The sequence below is a fragment of the Pristis pectinata genome, chromosome 28 (assembly GCF_009764475.1).
Source record: "Pristis pectinata isolate sPriPec2 chromosome 28, sPriPec2.1.pri, whole genome shotgun sequence".
NCBI lineage: Eukaryota > Metazoa > Chordata > Chondrichthyes > Rhinopristiformes > Pristidae > Pristis > Pristis pectinata.
Window position 1 is genome coordinate 3,702,017 of NC_067432.1, and position 12,816 is coordinate 3,714,832.

At 43.0% G+C, this 12,816-nt stretch overlaps 1 protein-coding gene across 2 annotated transcripts in view; it reads left to right on the forward strand.

Annotated features, from left to right (window-relative positions):
* The window catches only part of LOC127584031 (uveal autoantigen with coiled-coil domains and ankyrin repeats protein-like), a 48,251-nt gene extending 36,482 nt beyond the window's left edge, over positions 1-11,769 (forward strand). For both annotated transcript variants that reach the window (XM_052040552.1, XM_052040553.1), the window contains 2 exons: positions 5,331-5,396; positions 9,752-11,769. In XM_052040552.1, coding sequence (XP_051896512.1) covers positions 5,331-5,396; positions 9,752-9,823 — 138 coding nt within the window. In that variant the 3' untranslated portion in view covers positions 9,824-11,769. The remainder of the gene's footprint in view (positions 1-5,330; positions 5,397-9,751) is intronic.
* Positions 11,770-12,816: the final 1,047 nt, after the last annotated feature.

Sequence of the window (12,816 nt, forward strand, 5' to 3'; positions counted from 1 at the left end):
GATTCTCTCCTCAAGCCTCCCACCTTGGTATCTCTTTTTGCCTCTCTTTGACCAAACCTTTGTTCATCCAACTTAATAAATTGGGTGAAGCACCTTAGAATGTCTTTGCTATGTTAAAGATACTAAACAATCAGGATAAGGTTTATTATCACTGACATATGTCATGAAATTTGTTGTCTTGCGGTAGCAATACAGTGCAAGGCATAAAAATTACTACAAGTTGCAAAAACAAACATAGTGCAAAAGAGGAATACTGAGGTAGTGTTCATAGACTATTCAGAAATCTGATGTTGGAGGGGGAGAAGCTGTTCCTAAAACGTTGACTGTGGGTCTTCAGGCTCCTGTACCTCCTCCCTGACGGTAGTAATGAAAAGAGGGCATGTCCTGGGTGGTGAGGGTCCTTAATGATGGATGCTGCCTTCCTGAGGCACCGCCTCCTGATGTCCTTGATGGCGGGGAGGGTTGTGCCCTTGATGGAGCTGGCTGAGCTTACAATCCTCTGCAGTCTCTCTCGATCCTGCAGATTGGAGCTTCCATACCAGGCAGTGATACAACCAGTCAGAATGCTCTCCACCATACATCTATACAAATCTGCAAGAGTCTCTTGTGACATACCAAATCTCCTCAAACTCCTAATGAAGTAGAGCAGCTGGCATGCCTTTGTATTTACATCAATGTGTTGGGCCCAAGATAGACCCTCTGAGGTGTTGATACCCAGGAACTTGAAGCTGCTCACCCTTTCCACTGCTGACCCCCTTAAAACAAGTACAAACTCATAGCTAGAGGTAACATGCTCACTGGTTTGTGAGACCTTTTGTCTTCAGTTAAGAGTAAAATGATCTGAAAGGTTGAGCTAAATTACTTACTTTATATGCCAACTGGAGGTTCAATTTGTGACAGTGATCTTTCTCTGGTTCATTCTAGTTATTTAAGATGTAAAGATACAATAAAGATATTAAACTTTAATTTGCCTGAATTGTTACATTTAAAATATTAAATAAGTTAAACAGTATGTGTGAATTTCCAGAGCAGAGAGTTAGCAACAATTAATCTTCATCTTCTATGTTACTTGCCTTGTTTTATGCCAAAGGAATATTAAATTTTCATGTTGAATATTACATATTATTTTCCTGCAATGCATCCTCTGCACCCGTTCAGAATACGTTACAGATAAAACGTGAAGTATTTTACTTTCCTGAAACCACTTTTGTATGAGCTCTGTTTTGCCACATATTGCGGAAATGGCCTAATCGTACTGGAGCTGCACTGTGTTGGCATCATGACCTGTGGATAGAAATTTATCATGGGCTTACTTTGGGATTGACCAAAGTCTCTCTGTCCACAAACAGCATTGGAGTGGATCTCCAAATGGGTGCTTTAGCATCTCCACAGAAGCCACAGGCAGAGCAGGACTTGTGATGCCTCGGACCCAAAGCCCAGCACCCCTCAAGTTGCTGCTCAAAGCCGTCCCAAAGGAGTGCTGCACTTTCAGAGGTGCCACCTTTTGGGTGAAACTTCTCAGTGAAGCGATGCCTAGGGACCCTTGGCAATAGCTGCCCATCAGATAACATCGCTGTTTTAGAGAAACACATTACCTGGTCATCACATATTGCTGTTTATGGGATCTTGTTATGCACATATTGGGTGTCATGTTTCCAATGTGACAACATTTCTAAATCACTTCACCTGTGACGTGCTTTCTAAACTACTTCACCTGTGATGTGCTTTCTAAATCACTTCACCTGTGACGTGCTTTAGAACAAGCTGAAATTTGGAAAGATATAATTCTCTGTCTCACTTCCTCACTCCCAGTCCCACTTTGTTCCTGCATTGTCTCTGAATATATTGAAACTGGTCCAATAGCAGTACACTGTGGAAGCAATTTTTTACACACGTTAGTGGGAACCTCAAATTCTCTTCCCCCAAAAGATTTGGATATGGGAATAGAGGGATGTAGAGTTGAGATAGAATGTCGTGATCTAATCAAATGCTAGAACCAGCCTGAAGGGGGAATGACTACCTGAGCTGTGTTAATGTCAGAGTAAATAATCTCAGGCTTTTTCGTCAGTTTGGCTGTTGCTTTTGCACAGCCTCCAATGTTTTGACATTTGTGCTGTATGATCATGTAGTCACAGTATTCTAGATGTTTTAAATTTATTCTCGAGATGTGGATGTCACTGGCATGACCACATTTATTGACCCTCTAGTTATCCTGCGAAGGTTCCTTGGTAGAACTCTTCCTTGGCTATCCTCGGGCAGGTTAAAGTAAACCACAGAGGTTAACCAAATGGGCTTCAAAGGACTTCAACGAACCAAAAACAATTCCTAATGCTGTAACCACTCAGCCCATTAGACAGCATCTGTGGAAAGAGAAACAGAGTTAATATTTCAGAACAAAGACCTTCATTGGAATCGATCTTCAATGAACCAGTTGCATTTTGATGACAATCTGTTTTGTGACCACTGGGCAGTTTTTCATTTCTGCTTAGTTTAAACTGAATTCAAATGATCGAACTGCTAAGTTTAGGATTCTCATTTTAGTCCTTACAATTGTTAATTCAGGTTTCTAGGTTACTAATAGAGTAACATGGCCAATTTTGCAATTGACCATGGTTTCTGGATTAGTAGTACCTTGTACAGATTGGGATAGAAGTTAGTGCATCTGGATTAGTAGTACCTTGTACAGATTGGGATAGAAGTTAGTGCATCTTGGCATAATTTTCTGAGAAAATGGGAGCAGTGATAGGTTTAAATGGATGGCCTTTCGACTGTGTTAGGTTTGTGTGGTTCTCTTGGTTTAGACATACAAAACTGATAGCAGCTCCCCTGCATATGTTAGTAGGGAAGCAGAGGGATACCTGATGCTTGTTTTAAGAATCAGAATCAGGTTTATTATCACTGGCATGTCATGAAATTTGTTGTTTTGTGGCAGCAGTACTGTGCAAGACATAAAGACATAAAAGCATGAACATTGAATTCTCCCACTTTAAGTAATCCCTACACCTCCCCCCCCCAACCATATCTCTTCTCTTCTTTTCTAGCCTATCTCTTTTTTCTATCCCCCCTCTTTTTCCTCCTCACTTTTGACCCATCCCCCAGTGGATCTGCTCTCCCCTCCTCCCCCGCACCCGCCTATCACTGTCTCTACCTGCATCTACCTATCACCACCCTGTGCCCACCCCGCCTCCCCTCTTTTGTCCACCTATCACTGCTCTGCTTTTCCCTCCTATATATTGGGCTTCCCCTTTTCCTATCTTCAGTCCTGAAGAAGGGTCCTGACCTGAAACATTGACCGCCTGCTTTTCTCCACGGATGCTGCCTGGCCTACTGAGTTCCTCCAGCATCATCGTGTTTTTCATCTAGATTCCAGCATCTGCAGTCCTTTATTTCTCTAACTTTACTGGAACTGTTCCAATCAGTGAAAATGGTTCAACTTGTAATTTAGCTTCACGAGGAAGCACCTGCAACATCAAAGGAATTTGTGGTGGGACGGGCAGGGGTTGCAAACTGATCTCAAAATGTTGCGCCTTCTAAACTTTATTGTCACTTTTCCTTCCTGTGGAATTTATTATGTCTCCAGAGAACTTTTTTGAAGGTTGGGTAGAAATCTTTGTTTAAGCTGTAATAGGGGAGTTCAGTTTACCAGAGTGATCGGAATAAATCAATGTGTTGGCTGTTGGAACTGTAGGATGCTTGTGAGTGGAGTCAGGTGCTTTGGCATTACGTTTTCTGAATCATGACATGACAAAATAAACAATGATATGATTTCTTCTTTGTCTCTCACTCTCTCAACTTGCAGTATAGTCCAAGGTAGTATTAGGGTTTGTCAGGTCAGTTCAAGAACCTGATGGCAGTGGGGAAGAAGTTGTTGGACCTTGAGGGGTGGGTCTTGTACCTCCTGCTCAATGGCAGCATCGAGAAGAGAGCATGGCTCAAATGGTGGGGGTCCCTAATGATGGATGTCGCCTTCCTGAGACATCGCCTTTTGTAGATGTCCTCGATGGTGGAACGAGCTGAGTCCAGCTATAAATTGCTTGTTTATTTGGCATCAGTCCCATTCTCTCCTGCCTTGTGTCAGCATTACTGCAGCTGCCACATAGTATGCATGGTACTGACCTTTGCTGTTTGTATTTCTCGTCCCTTCTCTTTTAAATTGCAGCTTTATTATCACTCCCAGAAATCCACCAGTTTGGCCATTCAGCCCATGCTGACATTAGACAATTCCCACTTCTCAGTTCTTGGTCCACGCCCCTGCAGATTGTTTTATTTTAAAACACTTCAGTTCCAAACCCCATGAGTGAAATCAATTTTCCCCCAACTTCCTTATAATCATTCCATCACTTGTTAAATGTATGTTCCCCCAATCCCCATTAAGGGAACTAGGTCTTTCCAACTCCCCCTGTCGAGATCTCTCAATTTTTACACACGTCAGTTAAATCTTTCCAAATGAAACAAACCCAGCCTAGACTGTAATCATGGAACTCAAAATCTGCAGATGTGAAAATCTGAAAACTAAAACAAGAAGTTCTGGAAACATTCAGCAGGTCAGGCAGCATCTGTGGAGAGAGAAAAATGGTTAATGTTTGAGTTTAATGACTGGTATCTCAGAATTTCCATCAAACTGAAACAGCTCTGTTTCTTTCTCTTCAGGTGCTACCTGACCCGCTGAGTGTTTTCTGCTTTTATGCCAGTCTAGATGGTCTAAACTCTTAACTATAATCCTCCAGCCCTGGCAAAATCTTCCTACATCTATTTCAAGGAGTTTAGATCAAGCCTCATTAAATGTACCTGCTAAATATAGTCTTCCATGATCCGACTGTTTTGGGTGTCTTGTAAACATGTTTTCCCGTTTTAGATCCACCAGATTGGAAGTTATTGAATCAAGTTGAAGAGCAAAAAACTGCAGCTTCTGGAAACCTGAAACAAAAATGATGCTAGAAAGACTCAGCTGGTCAGGCAGGATCTGCGGAGAGAGAAACAGGATTCAGGTTAATGACCTCTCATCAGAATTGGGAAAGTGAGAAAACGATCTTGTTTTGAGTTGCTGAGAGGTGGAGGGAACAAAATGTCTGTGATAGGGTGGAGACCAAGGTCACCTGGACAACCAGGATCTCCACCTATCACAAGTATTCTCTTCTGTCTGGAACTTGTTTTCTCTCTTTCCTCAGTCTGATGAAAGGACATTAACCTGTATGGTTAACTGTTTCTCTCTCCGTAGATGCTGCCTGACCTGCTGAGTATCTCAAGTATTTTCTGTTTATATTTTAATCATACTGCATTTTTGAAGTTTTGCCCAGTTTTTAATCACCATCTTTTCCGATTCTCGACAGGATGCTGACAGACAACACCGCGAGGTTATTGCAATTTATCGGACACACCTTCTCAATGCTGCACAGGTAGGTGGGACAACTCTGACAAACATTGCATAAACACCATTATCAACAATCCTGACTATATGAACTACATCAGTTACTTTATTCATAGAGTCATACAGCACGGAAACAGGCCCTTCAGCCCAACTGGTCCATGCCGACCAAGATTCCCATCCAGGCTAGTTCCACTTACTTTCATTTGGACCATATCCCTCTAAACCTTTCCCATCCATGTACCTGTCCAAGTATCTTTTAAATGTTGTTAATGTACCTGCCTCAACCACTTCCTCTGGCAGCTCATTTCATACACTGACCACCCTCTGTGGGGAAAAGTTTCCCCTCGCGTTCCTATTAAATCTCTCCTTAAGTCTCTGGAGTACTTTCAATTTTATGAAAAGATTCACAAACTTTTATAAAGTTTCTCAGCAACGTTGATGAATAGCTTTAGTACAGTAATCTCATCCTGTTAATGTTTAACTGTAATAAAAATTCATCAGAGGCTCACACCGTGTGCTTTCAGAAACATAGAAAATCTACAGCACAATTCAGGCCCTTTGGCCCACAAAGCTGTGCCGAACACGTCCCTACCCTAGAAATTACTAGGCTTACCTCAATTTTATTCAGCTTCATGTACCTATCTAACAGTCTCATGGAAGACCCTATCTTATTCGCCTCCACCACCGTTTCCAGCAGCCCATTCCACACACTCACCACTCTCTGAGTAAAAAAACTTACCACTGACCTCTCTTCTATATCTACTCCCCAGCACCTTAAACTTATGTTCTCTTGCGGCCACCATTTCAGCCCTGGGGAAAAGCCTCTGACTGTCTACCCGATCAGTACCTCTCATCATCTTATATACCTCTATCAGGTCCCCCCTCATCCTCCGTCTCTCCAAGGAGAAAAGGCCGAGTTCCCTCAGCCTGCTTTCATAAGGCATGCTCCGCATTCCAGGCAGCATCCTTGTAAATCTCCTCTGCACCCTCTCTATGGCTTCCACATCTTTCCTGTAGTGAGGCAACCAGAACTGAGCACAGTACTCCAAGTGGGGTTTGACCAGGGACCTATATAGCTGTAACAATACCTCTCAGCTTCTAAAGTCAATTCCCCGATTGATGAAGGACAATACACCAAATGCCGCCTTAACCACAGAGTCAACCTGCGTGGCTGCTTTGAGCGTCCTATGGACTCGGACCCCAAGATCCCTCTGATCCTCCACACTGCCAAGAGTCCTACCATTAATACTATATTCCGCCAACATATTTGACCTACCAAAATGAACCAGTTCACACTTATCTGGGTTGAACTGCATCTGCCACTTCTCAGCCCAACTTTGCATCCTATCTATGTCCCTCTGTAACCTCTGACTGCCCTCCAAACTATCCACAACACCCCCAACCTTCGTGTCATCCACAAACTTACTAACCCACCCCTCCACTTCCTCATCCAGGTTGTTTATAAAAATCACAAAGAGTAAGGGTCCCAGTACAGATCCCTAAGGTACACCACTGGTCACCGACCTCCACTCAGAATACGACCCTTCAACAACCTCTCTCTGCCTTCTGTGGGCCAGCCAGTTCTGGATCCACACTGCAATGTCCCCTTGGATCCCATATCTCCTCACCTTCTCCATAAGCCTTGCATGAGGTACCTTATCAAATGCCTTGCTGAAATCCATATACACTACATCTACTGCTCTCCCTTCATCGATGTGTTTAGTCACATCCTCAAAAAAAATTCAATCAGCCTCGTAAGGCAGGACCTGCCCTTGACAAAGCCATGCTGACTATTCCTAATCATATCATACCTCTCCAAATGTTCATAAATCCTGCCTCTCAGGATCTTCTCCATCAGCTTACCAACCACTGAGGTAAAACTCACTGGTCTATAATTCCCTGGTCTATCCCTACTCCCCTTCTTGAATAAGGGAACAACATCCGCAACCCTCCAATCTTCCGGAACCTCTCCCGTCTCCATCGACGACGGAATTTGAATTCCTCTTCTATTTGTGGGATGTGGAAGTCACTGCAGTGCCAGCATATATTGTCCACCCCTAATTGGTTGACCCTGAGCTGAGGAGATGGTTAAAAGTCAACCACAGTGGTGGGTCTGAGTCACATATACCCCATGTGTAAGGTTAACTAAGATTACAGTAGGATCAAGATCAGCTGGGGAATGGCCAAACAATTTAAATAGAATTTAACTTGGACGAGTGTAAAGTGTTGCATTTTTGTAAACTAAACTTGGGCGGTACATGCACAGTAAATGGTAGGGCACTGTAGAGTGTAGTCGAACAGAGAGACCTTGGAGTACAAGTACGTAGTTCCCTGAAAGTGGAAACACAGGTAGACAGGATGATGAAGGCGTTTGGCACGCTTGCCTTCATCAGTCAGGGCAATGACTACAAGAGTTGGGACATCATGTTACAATTGTACAAGACATTGGTGAGACTACACTTGGAATATTCCAAGTGTAGACCTTCCTATAGCTGGGTGTTCCTATTCTGGTCACCCAGCTATAGGAAGGACGTCACTAAACTGGAAAGTGTGCCACAACGATTCACAAGGATGTTACCAGCACTGGAGGGCTTGAGTTAAAAGGAAAGACGAGATAGACTGGGACATTTTTCCCTGGAGTGCAGGAGGCTGAGGGGCGGCTTTATAGAGGTTTATAAAATTATGAAGGGTGTAGATAATGTGAATGGTGTTGGATTCGACTGTTTTAATTAGTTTTTTAAACATGTATAATGTTTAATACACCTCCAGTGGCTGCACAAGGACTGGCCGCCTCCTAGCTTATTGATTCATCCATCAGGTGAATATATGGTTTTTTCATTGGTTGGTTTGGCCATAAGTACCTAATAGGTTTCCTGATTGGACTATTGTTAGCTAAGGAGCATCTCTTATCTCAGGTATAAAAGGTGTTGCTTTTTGTTAATCTCTCTCTCTTGCTCACCTCCCCTGGCCTGAGCTCATCTTTCGTTTCCTTTGTCTCGGCTCATCAAAGCTGGTGCCATGTGCTCTGTGACTGTTTCTTTGTTTTAAACTTTCCAATAAAACTTTGAAGCACCAAGTTGTTTTCAACTCATTCCTGGACTTCTCAAAGAACCTGTGGATTTGAAAATAACCGGATCCAACAATGGTCACAGTTTTTTCCCTCAGGGTTTAGGGTAGATGCCCTTAAATCTAGAGGGCATAGATTTAAGGTGAGAGGGGAAATATTTATAGGTGACCTGAGGGGCAGGTTTCTCCACACAGAGGGTGGTGGGTATGTGGGAATAGTGGTCAGTGGAAGTGGGTGCAATTGCATTTGGACAGGTACATGGATGGGAAAGGTTGAGGGACATGGGCAGGCGACTGGGACCAGCTCAGGTAGGTAACCTGGCATGGACAAGTTGGGCCAATAGGCCAGTTTCCGTGCTGTAAAACTCTGACTCACATTGGGTAAGGATGGCTGGGTTTCCTCCCTGAAGGATGTCATTGAGCCAGACTGGGGGTTTACAACAGTCTGGTGGTTTTCACATCACTGGTTCTGAGACTAGCTCTTCATAGTGTTCTGTGTAAGGGGCAAATGTACATTAGTTGCTAGATTTTATGACAATGCAGAACTATTACTGAGACGGTAATTTTATTTATTTAATTCCTTGCCTGCCATGGGGCAAAATTCAAACTTCTGTTCCTGAATTGGTGATTCTGATCTGTGGCTCCAAGTCCATTAACTTTTAATTGGATTACTGTAACCCCTCTGTGGAGCCTTGAGCTGTGTTACAGAGTTCAAACCCCTTTCTGAAAATGAGGAGTGTGACTCAGGGTAAGGTCTCTTTATTCAGTGCCTCAATGTGGCAGGTAAAGCCAGGAAGTGATGTTGAACCTTTACGTGGTAAGACCCTAGCTGGAGTTTTGCAGCAATTCCAGGTGAGACTTGGAGAAGGTGCAGGAGAACTTGGCTGGAATGGCCCCAGTGATGTGGGATCTTGGCTTTGTCGAGAGACAGGAGAAGTTAGGTCTGTACCCAGAGGTGGCAGTGTGAATCTTTGATGGTTGAAGGGTAGGGGTGGTTTTGATAGAAGGGGTAAGGAGGGTCAGTCACCAGAGGATGCTGATCTATTGGTAATGGGAGAGATGGGATTTTTTGTTTTACGTGGTGAGCTGGAGGGAATTGGAGAAAAGTGCAGGGCTTTGGGGAAAGAGCAGAGTGTGGGACTGATCCAACAGTTCTCTCAAAGTACGGTTGTATTGGGCCAAACCTGTGCTGTTTCATTCCCTGAGTGTGGACTCGCTCTCTTACCTACCCTTTTCCTTAATTTTTAATCTTAAAATAATGTGTAGAAGGAAAAACTGTTTTAGCTGCATTTTATTTTCCTCTGCTTCTGTTGTCAGGGTCACATGGATGAAGATGTGCAAGCTGCCTTGTTACAGATCATTCGGATGCGGCAGGAGTTTATCTGCTAGCAGAATCCTGGCGCCCAAGTATTTACCACTGCTGTGTAAAGGCTGTAACAAGACTACTTGAAGCTGCTGTACTATTTACCTGGTGGCCGAAATTCTTCACCTTTTTGTTTAAAAAGAACATTATATTGGGGGGAAAAAAGTAAAACCAATCCAATTTGCACCCTCCCAAGTTAGTCATTTAAGATTTATTGCTTAAAAAGAGTACAAAGCAGTTCAGCTTATTGGAACAAGAGAAAATAAATGCTACAGACTGAAGTTACATTTTCATTTGATGCCATTGCCGTTTGATTAGTTTCCACTCCAATCTTAATCCCTGCCTGACCCCTTGGGAAACTTGTAGCCACAAAGATCTGCTTAACTTGCGCTGTGGCCCCAGGGGCTTAACATCTTATTGGACTTGGATTGAGCTGTACTGTGACATTTACAGAACTTGAAGTGTGAAAAGTTGCTATAAAACCCAACATCCGATGGACAAATGTTCTTTTTAGATCCAATCCCTTTCATGGGCCTCCTGGGATTTGGTGAGGTTTGAATCCACAGGAAGGTTTCCAGACGTAACAAACTTAAAGCAAACGTTTAGTTTCCTTTGATGTCCAACTTGAGCCACAAACACTTCATAAAAAGATTGCATTTTGCTTTTTAGAACCATCGGCAGTGATGGCATGCCTGTATCCACCAACCATTGGCATCTCGACACACGGTTGCAACTTGTTTTTTTTTTGTAAATTGGCCATCTGGAATATTTTAGTTTGCTTTTCAAACAGGCCATTTATTTCCTCAAATGTGGAGGCTGTTATTGAGGAAAGGATATGTCACAACCCAAGTGTGTCAAAGTAAAAAGAGAAAGGCTAACAATGTTTGAGCTGTTGAGCCATAGGCAGATCTTCTGAGGAGGGAAGGGATATTGCACAGTTCACCACAATCAAAGGGTTACTATCTGCAGCATTTGTAGTTCTTTTTCCTTTTTATCAAATAATTCCCATCCACTCTGTGATACAGTTCACTTCCCTTCCCCATCCTGTGTGATCGGAGTCATGGCTTGCATGGCAATTCTGTCGTGTGTGTCCCTTGTGACAAAGGGGCTAGAAAGGAGGGACCATAGATCACAGCTATTGCTGTACACACATGCCCAGTATGTGTGCCCTAGCTGTGTAACATTAAGTTAAGGCCATTGCTGTCATCTGAAATTAAGTGGAATGGGTTCTCTTCACATTTGGTACCTAAAAGTTACTTTAATCGCTGAAGGATTATGATACTCTTTCACCACTGAATTGTAGGGACCCTGTCTTTAGCATAGGAGCTTAAACTTAAAGGATGAGATGGCTACTAACAATTTGGACTTGACACAAAAATCTGACTTCTTAAGTCCCTGAAGCCACCATTAGTATATTCATGCAAGAAGCTATAATATGAAATTACTTGTATATCAACAGAGGGCTAACCCAGTTAAAATTAATAGGGTAATGTCAATATTATTTCAAAGCAAGTATGTTATATAAACCTACAGCAATGTCCATATACTCTAGTTTCAATGCTGACCCCCTAATTCCAGATTGAAGCCAACTGCAACATAACATTTCCTTTATAAAGTTACTTGGCTGGCCAAGTCTGAGTTATAACTTAACTGTTAATCAAAATGCTATCTTTGTGCAGCAAGCTGATGTAGTTTGTAGGTTTGCATTAGGTTTCTGTTGTACTCTGTTACCTCTTAGTGCAGTTAGAAGAACTGTTCTTTCTAATAGATTCTTTATAGAACCGAGGTACTGTGGTATTTCTCAGCTGGACTGGTCATGCTGTTTTTGTTACTGAATAATATTGGATACCTAGACGTCTGTTTAATTTTGACAGTATTCATCACTTTATTCCTCACCCACATCAAATGGTTATCTATTTGTAATGTGATTGGAACAAATGTTACGTGAATGAATATTATATATCTAATTATAGGTCTCGCTGTTCATGATGGTTGGATCTTTTTGAATCTTTGTTGCAATGCACACCTGATCCAATCGGGACGGATTGTCTAAGCTGCTGATTGATACTTACCACAGTATCTGCTTCAGGCTGAATCAGCAGGGTCTCCAGTCACCCAAGGTCAAAGTCGAGTTTATTGTCACATGCACAAGCACGTGTACGCAGAGGTGCAATGAAAAACTTACTTGTGCCAGCATCGTAAGCGCATAGCATCAGATAAGCAGCATTCACAAGAAAAACATAAACATAAATTATACACAATTTTTACAAGAAAGAACACAATTAGAACAAAAAAAAGTCCATTTTAGTGCAAAGTGGTCACAGTGTTGCTAAACTGCAGTGATTAGGGTTGTGCAGGTTGGTTCAAGAACTGAATGGTTGAAGGGAAGTAGCTGGTGGTGTGGGACCTCAGTCTTCTGTACCCTCTGCCCGATGGTAGCTGTGAGAAGATGGCACGGCCCGGATGGTGGGGATTTTTGATAGACGTCGCCTTCTTGGGATGCTACCGGTGGTGGGGAGGGATGCACCTGTGGTATGGGGCAGCTTGCTGGTGAATCTGTGCTGCTGGGATCCTTTGACTCAGAGGTGGTCTCCTCTTCCAGTTATCCACGATTGGACAAGACCTATCAGTGGGCTTCTGAATAGTGAGAGGTGTCCAGCTGAGTGAGACCACAGAAAATGACTGAGATGTGGGGGATGGCTCGGGGGGCGGGGGGAAGCTGGTGAGAGGACCTATTAACTTAAAAATTGTTCCAAATTTTCAATATTTCTAAGCGTGATGAATTGTTGCATTTGAGTTAATTCCCCGCCAACCAACTGATACAGTTTATTTTTAAGGTGGAGACTGCAGCTGCTGGCATCTGGAGCAACATACAAGATGCTGGAGGAACTCAGCAGGTCAGGCAGCATCCGTGGAGGGAAATGGGCAGTCAATACTTTGGGTTCTGATGTCCTAGTCCCAATGAAGGGTCTCGACTCAAAACGTTGACTGTCCATTTCCCTCCATAGAGTCACACAGC